The sequence below is a fragment of the Cricetulus griseus genome, chromosome 2, assembly GCF_003668045.3.
Source record: "Cricetulus griseus strain 17A/GY chromosome 2, alternate assembly CriGri-PICRH-1.0, whole genome shotgun sequence".
Lineage (NCBI taxonomy): Eukaryota > Metazoa > Chordata > Mammalia > Rodentia > Cricetidae > Cricetulus > Cricetulus griseus.
The window spans coordinates 284,749,001-284,762,699 of NC_048595.1; the positions used below are offsets into that span (position 1 = coordinate 284,749,001).

General features: G+C 45.6%; 1 protein-coding gene across 9 annotated transcripts in view; it reads left to right on the top strand.

Moving 5' to 3' along the window:
• Tiam2 (TIAM Rac1 associated GEF 2) overlaps positions 1 to 13,699 on the top strand; it is a 239,052-nt gene that overhangs the window by 176,058 nt on the left and 49,295 nt on the right. For all 9 annotated transcript variants that reach the window (XM_027401037.2, XM_027401039.2, XM_027401038.2 and 6 more), the window contains 2 exons: positions 1,246 to 1,338; positions 2,032 to 2,295. In XM_027401037.2, coding sequence (XP_027256838.1) covers positions 1,246 to 1,338; positions 2,032 to 2,295 — 357 coding nt within the window. The remainder of the gene's footprint in view (positions 1 to 1,245; positions 1,339 to 2,031; positions 2,296 to 13,699) is intronic.

A 13,699-nucleotide genomic window follows, 5' to 3' on the forward strand; every position in this document is an offset into this window, starting at 1 on the left:
AGGACATTTTCCTTGTCCTCTAGTAGCTCATAGCACCGGGGAACCCATGGCAGTGGTGGCAGGGTCTGAGGGAGCATGCATTTCAAGCAGGACATGTATTGGGTTTTATAAACACATCTATATAAAGCAGGCAGTTTTCCCAAGTGTGTGTGTGTGTGTGTGTGTGTGTGTGTGTGTGTGAGAGAGAGAGAGAGAGAGAGAGAGAGAGAGAGAGAGAGAGAGAGAGAGAGAGAGAGAGACCCTAGTGTGTACATGCATGCCAGGGCACACATATGGAGGACAATGAACAACCCTGGGTTATATCTTTGAGTATATGTCTTTTTGAGACAGGATTTGTTTTTCCACTGCTTGGGCCAGGTTAACTGCAAGCTTCCAGGCAGTGTTCGGTCTCAACCTCCTGAGGGAATGCTGGGATACTGGTGATTGTGCTGGGCATCTGACTTTTTACATGGGTTCTGGAGATTCTAACTCTGATCCTTATGCTTGTGCAGGCACATGCTGTGCAGTGTCTACCAAGCCGTTGCCCAACCCCGGTCTTTAACCTTCTTGAAAACACCTCACTGCATTTTAGGAAAAGTATCTGTTAGTCTTAACTTATACAATATAAAGCACTGTTTTAACTGTGGTGAGATAAAAGTACATAAAGGAGATTGTCTTCACCCTTATCCGTGGCAACAAAGTACATCTGTGTCTGTGAGTCACCCCCACCCTCACCATCACCCTCATTTGACAGAACTGGAGTTTTGCATCCATAGGATGTTGGCTTCCTACTCCCTTCCCCAGCCCTTGGTGAGCACACATTATACCCTTTGTCCCTCTGAATTTGGGAACCCTTTGCTATTTGTCTTTTTGTGCCCAGCTTAGCATTAATGTCTTCAGGGTTCATCCCATGATAGGATGTGCCAGAATTTTCCTCTTAAGGCTGAGTAATGTTCTACTCTCTGTTTGCACCATATTCTGTCCGTCCATTTGTCCACCAGGCTATTCCCAGTAGCTGGCTGCTGTGGATGTGCTGCTGTATACAGATGCAACTGTTGATTAAGGTTGCACGCTCCTGGGTCTAAACCCTCCAGCCTGGTGGCTTCCTCTTTCCCTCTCTTGCTAAATAATAGCGCTTTCAAAACAGTTACAACTGACTTCTCAGTACAGTCCCATTTACAAGAAATGTGTTCACGGATGCGCCCCCTGCCTGGACCAGGGAGACGAAGGGAGGCGAACTCACACCAGCTCTGTTTTCCTCCCCAGGGTTTGCAGTCACAGCTCAGGTGGATGAACTCCAGCATCTCAGCCGGATATTTATAAGCGACGTTCTTCCCGACAGTCTGGCATATGGAGGAGGTCTGTGCGGTGCTGTGTGTGTGCTCTCTGAGTTTCTGACTGTGAGATGCATCTGTCTTGTGAGGTCGTTTGCAGTTTTGTCTGATGATGGTTCCTCCTGGAGTTTTTTGAGAAAGAATGTACTTGAAAGTACACATGTTGTATATATATATATTAAGCATTGTGTATAAAGAGAGTATTTATACAGGTGTGTGTGTGTGTGTGTGTGTGTGTGTGTGTATAAAAAGAGATTTCATACAGGTAATGTATGTGGGAGTTCTTGAGAAAATATATATATCCATATATATATATATATATATATAGATATATATATACACACTATATATGTGTATAAGGAGAGTATTTATATAGGTATGTGTAAAAAGAGATTTCATACAGGTGTGTGTGTGTGTGTGTGTGTGTGTGTGTGTGTGTAAAGAGAGTATTCATATACAAATGTCTAGATAGAGGGAGAGAGAGACTGTGTGAGACAGAGAGAGACCCAGAGAAAACCCTCGATAAGCAGTTCCCCAGATTGTGTTCAAAACAATCTGCTTAACGCCAGCTCAGAGCTGGACTTTAGCTTAAACTTCTATGTAGTGATGCATTTTCTACCTGGTCAGTGGTTGGCATTTGCAGCTTGCTCTCATCTTAAAATTGAACTTTGTGATCTCTCTCCCCCTGTCTTCCTGTTTCCCCCTTCCTGGTTCTCAGGGCTGAGAAAGGGCAATGAAATCATGACCTTGAATGGGGAAGCTGTGTCTGACCTTGACATCAGGCAGATGGAGGCCTTGTTTTCTGAGAAGAGTGTTGGACTTAGACTGATCGCCCGGCCTGTGGACACAAGGACAACCCTGTGCACTTCCTGGTCAGACAGTGACCTGTCCTCCAGGGACAGGAGAGGTCTGCCACCCTCTCCCAACCAGTCCCAGCTACTGGAGGAATTCCTGAATAACTTTAAAAAGACCTCTGCAAATGGTAAGGCTGTGTTCCATCTTGAATTGCTGGTGCCTTGACTGCAAGCCTAGATTGTATATGCATTCAAAGAATGCTTCCCTACTCACTAGGACAAGAACACAGGTGCGAACTCGGATAGATTTATCAAGAGTTCATGCAATTTAGCAATTAGAACGCCTGCAGAAAAATTGAAAATAACTGCTTTTTTTTTCTTGAACAAAATAGACTTTAAAACCACAGGCTCTTTGAAAAGAATTCACATATTCAGTATTGACATTGTAACTTGATTGCAGGCAAGAGCTTGCATATACCCCAGGACTGGGGGATTGTGTGTTTAGTCAGTGGAGTCTAAGATGAATCCACTTTGAAATGTTCTGTTTGGATCCTGGTATGTGGTACAGTTTTTTGTTGTTGTTGGTTTTTTTGTTTGTTTGTTTTGTTTTTTTTCCTGTCTGGAGAAATGGTCTCTCACAAACAGCAAACTTTGAATGTAGTTCATGGGCTGATTTCAGAACTTCGTGAAGGCCGATAACTGAAGAGTGTCTGTCAGTATAGTTTCTTTCAAGTGAAATACCCATCTGAGCAATCACATGAAGGTGGGTTTTCTGAACTTGCTGTTTCCATCTCTCTTGACTGTTCTGTTTGATTCAGAAGCCCTAGTTGCGTACCCGTTACTTCCCTCTGTCGCTGGGACAGTCCAGGTCCTCTTCCCTAGGAACATGGGATGACTCTTGATCCTGGGAACACCTGAGTTGTTTCTGAGTTTTTTTTTTTTTTTTTTTCACACTGTCCTGCATTGCTCATGGATTTGCAATAGAGATCTCCGATTGCTGACTGACCAAGGATGAATTTAATGGTAGAGCAGGCTTCCGAGGTCGTCTTTGGAAGTAAACATCAGATTGTAAGAGTCAACAAGGTATCTGGCGCTTTCCTGTCCTCTCCTGGGACATTCTTCCCATCTAAAATATCATGAAGTTGACTGTTGGCGAGGAAAAGCGGGCGTCATGAAACAGAAATTTTGATGGAGCTAATTAATGGTTGGTGATATTGGGGCCATCATTCAGCTCACCGTAGACTGAGTGGCCTGTGTTGTGTGTCCACTGTTGGATTCATTGCTCTTGAGGGACATTTCCTACCTGCCGTTTGTCTGCATTTTGTCACAATCAGAGGGTACTGCAGCCTGTGTTAATCTTTCCTATCCTGGGAATAAACCTCTACAGAAATAGCAAAAGATGCATGTAGACTTATTTTTTTTTTTTTTTTAAAGGAAGAATCAAATAGGCAAGTGAAGCTTGTCCACCACTTTTTGCAGTCCTGCTTTCTTGTTGCTTCCCAGAAGGCATCCTTTGTCTGTGTGCATGGGGACTTGGCAAAGTGAGGGCAGGGGGAGCTTGTCTGAAGTAATCCCATTGTCTTATTATAATACTGAGATTTACACAAATGAACGTTTAAATGGCTGTGGAGACAGGATTTTTAAACAACTTTGGGCTGTCCTTGGAGCAGTCACATTAGTGTGTTTAGTCACTCATGTCCCACCAATGCATGAACATTGCCAGAAGTCACTCTGTACTTGGAAAGGAGGGAGAGAAGGTCTCCACCTAGTGATGTTTCTGAAGGACCAGCTCTTTAAAAAGGGGAAACTGGATGAACCCTATGACGAGCAGGAAGTAAGATGTGTGTTGTTGTTGGGCTTGTTTGCCCATCTCAGGGAAGGGATTCATGCCCCTTCCTGCCGGGTGCTGAAGGGCTGGGAACAGGCTGCATCCGGCTCTGGGCTCTCATCTACTAATGGTTTGTTTTAGTCACACATCCAGACATCTACACTGGTCTCTTAGTTGGCTTCTGGGCATAACAGAAATCTTTATCTCCGACTGAAAAAAGGGTGCTCACAGCAGGAAGAGGGGGTCACAAAGGACCTGGGGGTAGTTTCAGGTTGCTATTCTAGAAGAGGTGTCATACTCATATTTGAGATTCTTGATAATGTGGACATTGGCAAAATGAGTCAGCTTGAGAAAGACAGACTCCTGGGTTCTGGTGTGATAGTGCCTCCTGCAGACAGGATCAGGCCTGTGGCTTAGCCACTAGGTCTCTGGTCCACAGGAGGAGGGTACCTGAGCTGAGGTTCTGAGGTTCCTGTGAAATAATGTGTCCCATCCTTATGAAATGCACTGACATCTTGGGTCGTGTCCATCAGTTAGGGATTGAGCCCCGGCCCACCGTCTTCCTTCAGAACTCTCCAGAAGCAGCTGACACTTGGTTAGCATTCTTCCCTTGTTCTTTGCCCCTGCCAAGGACACACTGTGTTCCAATTAACACAGGAGTCTGAGAAGCAGAGGATTCCCAGTGTCACCCTACTCTCATGACTCTGGTCCTGCAGCAGAAGCCACAGGGCCACAATGATCCAGCAAAGTGCCTTTGACTCCTAAGAAATGAATGGCCGTTTGATTTCTGCCTCACATGTTTGAATTCCTGTAACAGTTATCTGTACCAGAGAGAGCAAATGTCTGCAGGCTATATTTGACTCAAGTGGAAATACTAGTAAAGAATTTTTACAGAGAGAATTAATTTTATCACTGGAATTCCCCCAAAGAGGCCAGTGTTATTTTTGACCCCACAAGGCCACCATTGAGGGAGTTGGGTGTGCCCAGGCTGTTTGCACTGGGATCCCTTTAATGCTGCTTTTGTGATTTATGTGTGAAACTACCTTTCCCAGTGTTTTCTGGCTCTTGAGCAATCTCAGCAGCTTTTAGGAAAGTCTCCCCCCAGGCATGAGTTTGTGAATGAAGTTTTTATGCAAACACTAGACTTCCCGTGGCATTAATGTTCTCTCCATGCAAACAGCTGTTACCATGGCCTTGTGAGGGCTAGAGGAACACTTAGCGGAAGGGAAATAGAGACCAATGTTCCTGCTACTTGGTCTTATAGCCAGATGGTGCTTTTCAGACACAGAAGGTAACTGTAGCCAGAGGTGTTTGTACAGCCTCTGACCCCCTTTTAAATAATTTGTCCTGAACTGGTATCTGAGTGGTGGAGAGTTTTAAGCTATCAGACACCACTTGGGTGTAAATTTGTTCTTTTTTTTTGTTTTAAAATTTGAGACAGGGTCTCACTCTGTAGCTCTGGCTGTCCTGGAGCTAACTGTGTAGAGGTTGGCCTTGAACTCACAGAGATCTAACTTCCAACTCCTGAGTGCTGGGGATGAGCCTGCACCACTATGCCCAGCTTGCAAATCTGTTCTTTAGGGTGGCTTCTTCTTGGGAGTATATGTGTCCACCATACCGGAGCCAGTTCTACTGTGCCAAGCCCAATTCCTGTTGATGAGTAGGAGGGCAGTTTGGCTTCCATGAAATCTTTAGAGTAGCCAGCAGCATTGGTTTCTGGGAACACTTTTTCTGTGTAAAGAAGCTATTACTCAGTCTGCCTGACCAATCCAGTTCCCAGATTTTAAAACATACCAGTGTCCCCACAGAATGGAGGGTGTATCTGTTTAATAATAATAAAAATCCTATTGGGAAATACTAATTTGAGCTGGAGTTGGAAGCTTGGTCTCAGAATGTCAGGGCCCTTCTAGTTATGCTGAAGGTAGCTTTTAGCACACCAAGGGATGTGTTTCTTGGCCAAGGTCATAGTGTGCTGCTACTAGTGGTAGGAGTTGAGGTCCTTGGATGCGAATTCCCTTTTAAAACTGGGTTTTGTTTGGGATTTTGAGTCCTCTTTCCTCATTGTCTAATTTTTTCCCCTCGTTTGACTTTTGCTGCATTTTGCAGTCATGAACATATGGACTAGCCAATGTTGGATATTCTTAAGACATCCTTAGATGGATAGGAAAAAACGGAGAATAGAGTGCAGTTCACTCTGTAAGGGCTGAGGAGACCAGAGTTGGGGGGAAATGGACTCTTGGAGTTGGGTTTGTGTACTACAGATGCTCAGTGAAGGGCCTGGTGGTGGGCACCGGGAGAGATGTGGGCAAAGGTATTTCCTTTGGAGTAGGTCCCTGATATACAGAGGCTGAAGATGGGAGCCTTGGAAAGGAGTTGGCAGTTCTGCTGGGGCCAGGCTATAAAAACTTGCAGTCTAGAAACCTGTTAAAGAGCAGCAGCACCCGAGAACTAACTGATGTTCCCTCGCCCTCTGGGGGACACAAGGACATGTTTGCTGGACTCTGGACTTCTGGAACGTACTTGCCACAATGTCCACCACTAACTTCACTCCCAGTGGTCATCAAGAGTTAACGATTTTTCCTGATCACAAGTCTTCTTGTGGACTCTTCTGGGGATGACATGGCAGTTGCCATGTTGAAATCAGGGAAGCTGTGATTACTGCATGAAGCTCTCACAAGGCTGGGTCCACGGATGTTCCCTTCTGGAAGAGGTGAAGGCTCAGGAGAGGCCTCACTGCTTGAATATACATATAAGGGATTAACAATTGCTAAGAAAGAGGGGTAGTTTTTTCCATGATGTAGATAGAGTACGTTGCCCAGCCTCCTGTAAGTAAGCCACCCTAATTAAACTCACTGGTTCAGCAAGTTTAGACTTGGGTGAAATATGGTCTGCTGGCACCCTTTCTAGGGTGAATAGGTGTTTGTTTGTTCAAGTTTGACCACCCTACCCAAGAAAAGCCACTCAACAGACACCCTGAAAATAAAGAAAAGGACTGCAAAAAGAACAAATAAATGAATTACTGTCTGTTCCTGTGAAACCTAAGTGACTCAGCACTTGGGCCATATCCACCATGGTAAGTTTTCCGTTGTCATGGTTTAGGGATGGTATATAGCTGATGGGGGCCGGGGGAAGTGCACACACAGCAGGAGAAATCGGGGAGAAGTAGCTCTCTGGAGGCAGAGGCAGGCGGATATCTGTGAGTTCCACGCCAGCCTGGTCTCCAGAGCTAGTGCCAGGTTTGCCAGCATCTTTAGCAAAGCCTGATCATGTATCATTTCCCTGAACATCAGATACAAATACACTACACGGTCCAGGTTAAGTCTCCAAGACTTACCTGTTTGCTGTGCCACTCTCAAGAGGCCCCTAAGAGTGTTGATGCCGTGCTGGCCTCCTGTGCTCACAAGTAAGCCAGGTCATTAGTAGTGTAGGTCCAGGAAGCCTTCAAAGAGAAAGCATGGTGGCCATTCACACTCGAAGAAGAGTCAGTCCTCAGTGTCCTGGAGTTGCTTCCAGTGACGCTTGCCCACTTCTGTCCTTGTTTCTCCTCTGGTCCTCGGCCTGAAGGTAAACCCTCTTCCAGAGTTCATTCTGTTCTTTGGAGGAGCTGACATCTTCAAATGCAAGCAGGAAGCACAGAAGGTGAGCCCGGAAGTGACTAGAGGCTCTCAACTCTCAAAGCCTTCCCCCAGTAACAGACTTCCTCCTGTGAGGGTGCATCCATCACCTAACTCTCTCCAAACAGCGCCACAGACTGAAGACACAGTATAAATAAAGGAGCCTAATGGCTCATCTCTCATTCAGATCACCATTCACGGGCTTTCAGCTCTCAAATTTGGAGAGAGAGGCTATAAATTCCTACAATTTAGGGCTGGCCAGCCTCTCTTCATGGACTCCTGTGTTCATTGAGACACGTGGCTGCTGATCACAGTAGAGGTTCACAGCACCCCGGGGCCCTGCTGAGAAACCAGTGTCTTCAGGAAATTAAGCCCCATCCTTATGTCATTGATTTGATTTTTTTTTAAGACAATGATTTGCTCGGTAGTCTAGGCTAACCTTGAACTTGATATCCTCCTGTTTCTGTGCCCCCTCCATGCTAGAATTAGAGGTGTTTGCCACCGTGCCCAACCCATTTTCCCTTTTTTCTTTTCTTTCTCGTGTTGTTTGAACAGGAGTGAGTGTCTGGTGAGTGACAGGGCTTGCGGGAGGAGCAGTGGGTATAAAGAATGAGCTGAGCTGATGAAAATCCTCTGCACAGAGAGCTTGGCTGTGTCTCAGCCCAAGGAAACAGAATAAGTAAAAGTGTGATACACGGCAAGGAATGTGAAGGAACAGAAGATGGCCAGGGCAAGGGGGACAAGTTCAGGGATGAAGCAGGACAGTGGTGTCCTGGCTGGTTTTTCCTGTCATCTTGACACAAGCTAGGGTCAGTTGAGAAAATACCTGCATAAGATTGGCGTCTTCACAAGCCTGTAGAGCATATTGATGACTGCTGTGGGAGGGCCTAGCTCACTGTGGGTGATGCCACCCCTGAACTGCTGGTTCTGGGTGCTATAAGAAAGCAGGCTGACTGAGCAAGCCATGGGGAAGTAAGGCAGTGAGCAGCACCCCTCCATGGCCTCTGTATCAGCTCCTGCCTCCAGGTTCCTGCCTGATTTGTTTGTGATGGACCATAATCTGAGAGTTGTAAGCTAAAAACAAACCCTTTCTCTGTTTGACTATGGGGGGAGGGGTCAGTAAACTTTGGAAATGCAATTGCAGCATATCAATTCCTGTCACGTCACACAATTCAGTTATGCTCTGTTGTCTTATAAATGTATTTCTGATGCAGCTTGACTCCTCAGCTGTAATTATTCATAAGGTGTCCACTCCTTTGTAAATTCATTTCATCTTTCATCTTTGTTTTGTTCTTGGTCCTTAGCATCTTTGACTTGTTATGAAAAGGTATGGCACAGTTCAGATCATCTCATTTTGTGGCTTGGTGGTAACTTTGAATTCATTCATTTGGAAATGGGTCTATGAAATTGCTATAGCAGGTCTACTGCCAAGAGCTCTGGCCAGTTGACCCTGGAGCAGGGAGAAGAATGCCAGCAGAATTTCTGGAGCAGCAGGGTCCCTGTGCTTGGCCTCCCAAGGGCTGGCTGTGGAAGCTGGACTTCCCAAGGAAGCACTCAGCAGCAGCTAATTGCTGTCTGGTTTAGCCTCCTTACCCTTCCTTCCAGCACCCCCCACCCCTGTGTCCAGCTGCCATTTGTGTATCTATCAGACTTTTGTGTTTCTGTTGAGAAATAAGTATGTCAGGCTTCTGTGATGTGTGATGTTTGGGCAGGTTTGTGTAGCAGGATTAGCATGATTCTTTGAGTGTTTGTTGAATTTTGTCATGCACATATGTGATGTATATGTACATTGTTTATGTGAGTGTATATTCCATCATGTGTGTATGTGGTGTGTATGTGTACCTCTTTATGTCAGTGTGTATTCCATCATGTGTGTATATAGTATATATGTGCATCTATTTATATGAGTGTATATTCCATCATGTGTGTATGTGGTGTGTATGTGCACCTGTTTCTGTGAGTGTATATATGTATGACAGATGTCTTCCTTGCTCACTCTTCACCTTATCTTTTGAGGAAGAATCTCTCACTAACTTTGGATCTTGCTGATTCATGGAGGGTGGCTGGCCAGCAAGCTCCCAGCCATTCATTCATCTGTCTCTGCCTCCCCAGTGCTGGAATTACAGCAACACAATCCTCCACCCATCTTCCCATTCCACAGCATGTGTGCTGGGGAATCTGATCTCAGGTCTTCATGTCTGTGTGGCTCCCCCAAATTCATCATTTTCACTTGACAAACATGATGTGCAGAGGGGGCTTCAGATGAGGAACTTTGTTGTTATCTTGGCCTGAATGCCAGTCGCCAGGTTTGCCTGGTCACTAAACACTTGGCCACATGATTGTGTTTTGATCTTAGTAGGGAGGAGATGGTCACCTTTTTTGGCAGGTTTAAATGAGGTATGAGTAAAAAGTTGCTTGGTGTTTTGTTTTATTTTAGATTGGTGGGAATGGAAGTTTGTACAAATAGTTCCTATGCATGCTTCTGTTTTTTTTTCAGATTTTTTTAATTTGAATTAGAAACAGGATTGTTTTACATGACAATCCCAGTTCCCTTCTCCCTCTTGTCCTTCCCTCCCACCCCCCATCCCCAACTAAAACCCTACCTACCACATATCTTTTCTGTTCCCCCTGGATGGTGAGGCCTTCTATAGGGTGTGATCAGAGTCTATCGTATCCTTTGGGATAGGGTTCTAGGCCCACCCCAGTGTGTCTTGGCTCAGGGAGTATCCCTGTATGTGGATTGGGCTCCCAAAGTCCACACCTATGCTAGGGATAAGTACTGAACTACTACAGGAGGTCCCGTAGATTTCTGAGGTTTTCTCACTCTGAAACCCATGTTCCTGGGGTCTGAATCAGTCCCATGCTGGTATCCCAGCTCTCAGTCTCGGGAGCAAGAGTTCCCCGATGATCAGGTCAGCTGTTTCTGTGGGTTTCACCAGCCTGGTCTGGACCCCTTTGCTTTTCACTCGTTCCTGCATCTGGATTCCAGTTCAGTTCAGTGTTTAGCTGTGGGTGTCTGCTTCCACTTCCACCAGCTGCTGGATGAAGGCTCTAGGATGGCATAGCAGTCAGTCATCAATCTCACTATCAGGAGAGGGAATTTAAGGTAGCCTCTCCTCTGTTGCTTAGATTGTTAGCTGGTGTCATCTTTGTAGATCTCCAGACATTTCCCTAGTGCTTGATTTCTCTATAAACCATGCTTCTGTTTTAGGATTGAATTCTATAGGAAGTAGGGAACTGCCTGCGGGCTATGGGGAGAGATCACAAGCTCTTTGTGTTTTGAGCCCCAAGAACACCCTGTTTGCCTGCCTGAAGTAGGAGTCACTATTTACTGCCTTGCAGAATTGCTGTATGTCTGCTTACCATCACTTAGCCATGACCAAAAATTCCCTGGCCATGGGAACTTGGAGGGGCAATGACGGGTTTGAGACGATGCAGCTTGTGCTACAACTGGTAAGTCACCCCAGTGAGTAAATAGCGGCTGAGAGATAAGAAAGCTTTGAGGGATCTTACTAAGATTTAATTTTCATTCGTGTGTGTTATGTGTTGTGCGTGTGTGAGTGTATGGCATGTGTGTTTAGGTACCTCAGAAAGCAGAAGTGAGTGTAAGTTATAAGGACTCTTAACATGAAGTTAAGGCATTATTGATGAGAGTGGCTTGTCAAGGGGTGGTCACCAAAAAGAACCCAAGGAACACACCCCAAGCCTTCCAGATTTATCAATTTAGTTTATGAGATAGTGGGGAGGTGACCTCAGGATATCTGCAGTTAACTGTGTCCCACATGGGGGACTCCAGGCTGCCTCATGGCTGGGCTTGGCAGGGAACCAGATGGTCTGGCCTCATGTGTCTTCCAGCAGATATCCTCAGAGTGAGCTGATGCCACCTGGACTGGCTGGCTGCTCTTCATGTCTGCCCTGCCATTTCTGCCATGTTGCAGAAAAACCCAAACCATACTTAGGGGCCTTGGCCCCATCTCCAGGGTGGGTCCATTATGAGTGTGTGTGTTTGAGTTAAATTGATGCCAACAGCGTTTATAAAGGACTATAGACCCTGAGCAAGGACCTCTGGCCTTGTTATACGTGACTGTAGGCATAGTCCTTTGTTTCCGTAAAGTATGGGGAAGCCAGTTAGGGCTCCCCCCCCCATGTTCATTTATTAAATGGGATTTAAGGAACAATTTAACTTCCATCGAAATGCCTTAAAGTTTACAAAGTCAAAAAAGCAAAGCGTCAGTATTTTGCTCTTGTAGCAAATCCATTACCTCTTTAAATAGAGCCAGGGCCCGACTGCTGGAAGAGGTGTTGGTTAAGACTGTGATAATAGCCTGCTGTCTCCATGCAAAGATCACACGGGCACCAGGAGCTCTAATTATCCCCTGCTCAGTCTGGTAGAGCAGAGACATGTTATTATCTTACTCTCCCAGCTGGGTAAATCAAGGCACAGGCACACCATGCCACTGGTAACTTGGACAAGGTCACAGTCAGTCTTAGAGGATACCACTGTGCTGTTTTTCCATGTATGGGGAGGGTATTTGTATTTTCACAACTTTTCCTTTATGACAGACGTCATGTGAAGCCTAGCCTAATTCACCTTGTAGTAAAGCAGATACGAGAGACGGGACAGGACTGATGGTGGCTCTTGTTGTCTTAGCTCCATTTCATCTGGGGCTATTGGTGACAGTTAGGAACCACCTGCCTGGTGGTGTTTGGGGATTTCTCATCTTGGCTGTCAGTTGTTGGGGATCCCATTATTCCCAGTGATAGTTCCAAATGATGATGGTTCATGGTGATCCTCTCCAACCCTGTAGTCATGTGGCCACATTTCCTGTGACTTGTTCTTAGAATTCCCTTGCAGTGGAATTGTGTTGTGAATCCTAATTTGTCTCCTGTATCATCTGCATCAATTTGTAACTCTCCTTTGAAAAGCATAATATAATTCACACACCGTATGATTTACTTTTAAAGTGTACCTTTTGTGATTTTTTTTTTTTGGTATCTTCATGAAATTGTATGACCACACTATTTTTATTTCCACATTTGTGCCACCTCAAAAAGAAATCCTGTGCCCCCCACAAGTAGCCCTTGTTTTCTTCCTCCTTCCCCCTCCCTCCCTCCCACCCTCCCTCCCTCCCTCAGGAAACTCATGTCATATAAATGGAGTTGCTCAATGTGTGACTTGTCGCATCTGCTCTCTTCAGTAGCCTGTCATGCCAGCTCTCCTATAACCTGTCATGTTTGCTCTCTTCTCCCTAGGTTCACTTACATTGTAGCATGAATCAATTCTTCACCCCTCTTCGTAGCAGTATAATACTCCATTTGTTTAAGCTGAATGTTATGCAGCCGAATAGGAGCTCTTGCTGGAATGGACACGCCTTGTCCCTTCTCCCCACACTACCATTCCATCTTCTGCAGACTTTGTGCCATGTTTCTTTCTCTGGAACTTCAAATAAAACTCCAGAAAACTAGTTTTGAGAGTTTTGGACTTAAAATCTGTTATACTGAGATTCTTTAGGGCTGGGAATATAGCTCAGTTGGTAAAGTGCTTTCCTACCATGTACAAGACCCTTCTTTTAGTCCCTAGCACCACATAAAGTAGGCCTGCTACACACTTGTAATCACAGGGGCTCTGGGCTACATGAAATCCTGGCTAGGAGATAGGGGGAGAGAAAGTGAATCTCTAGGTGGCTGGAATATAGTTTGTCACGTGTCCCTGAATGTAATTAATGGTCACTTGGTTGTTTTTCCAGACAGTGTCACTGTCTGGTGAGACCAAGTGTTCTTTGGGGATACTCCCTTTATTCCCCACTCCATAATTCCCAAGTCACCATTATCACCCACCTGGATAACAAGGATGTTGTCTGAGGGAAAGTGGGCTTCTCCTCCACTCTCTTGTCTTTTAAGGAGGCTGAGTGTTACACGAAGCATGGTGGTGGCCAGCTGCCCATCGCTACCCTGACAACGTTGGTCTCACTTCTCCTCTATGACTCAAGGAGATTTATCACCATAGAGTTGGGCCAGACCCTGGCAGCCTGCTGTCAACAGGCACCGACTTCCTGCATTTTGCTTCTGGCTTCCCCAGCGCTTGCTGCATTGTCAACAGTATTGCCCTCCGGATTGGGACCTTGGGCTAAGTGGACTTGGGAAATTTAG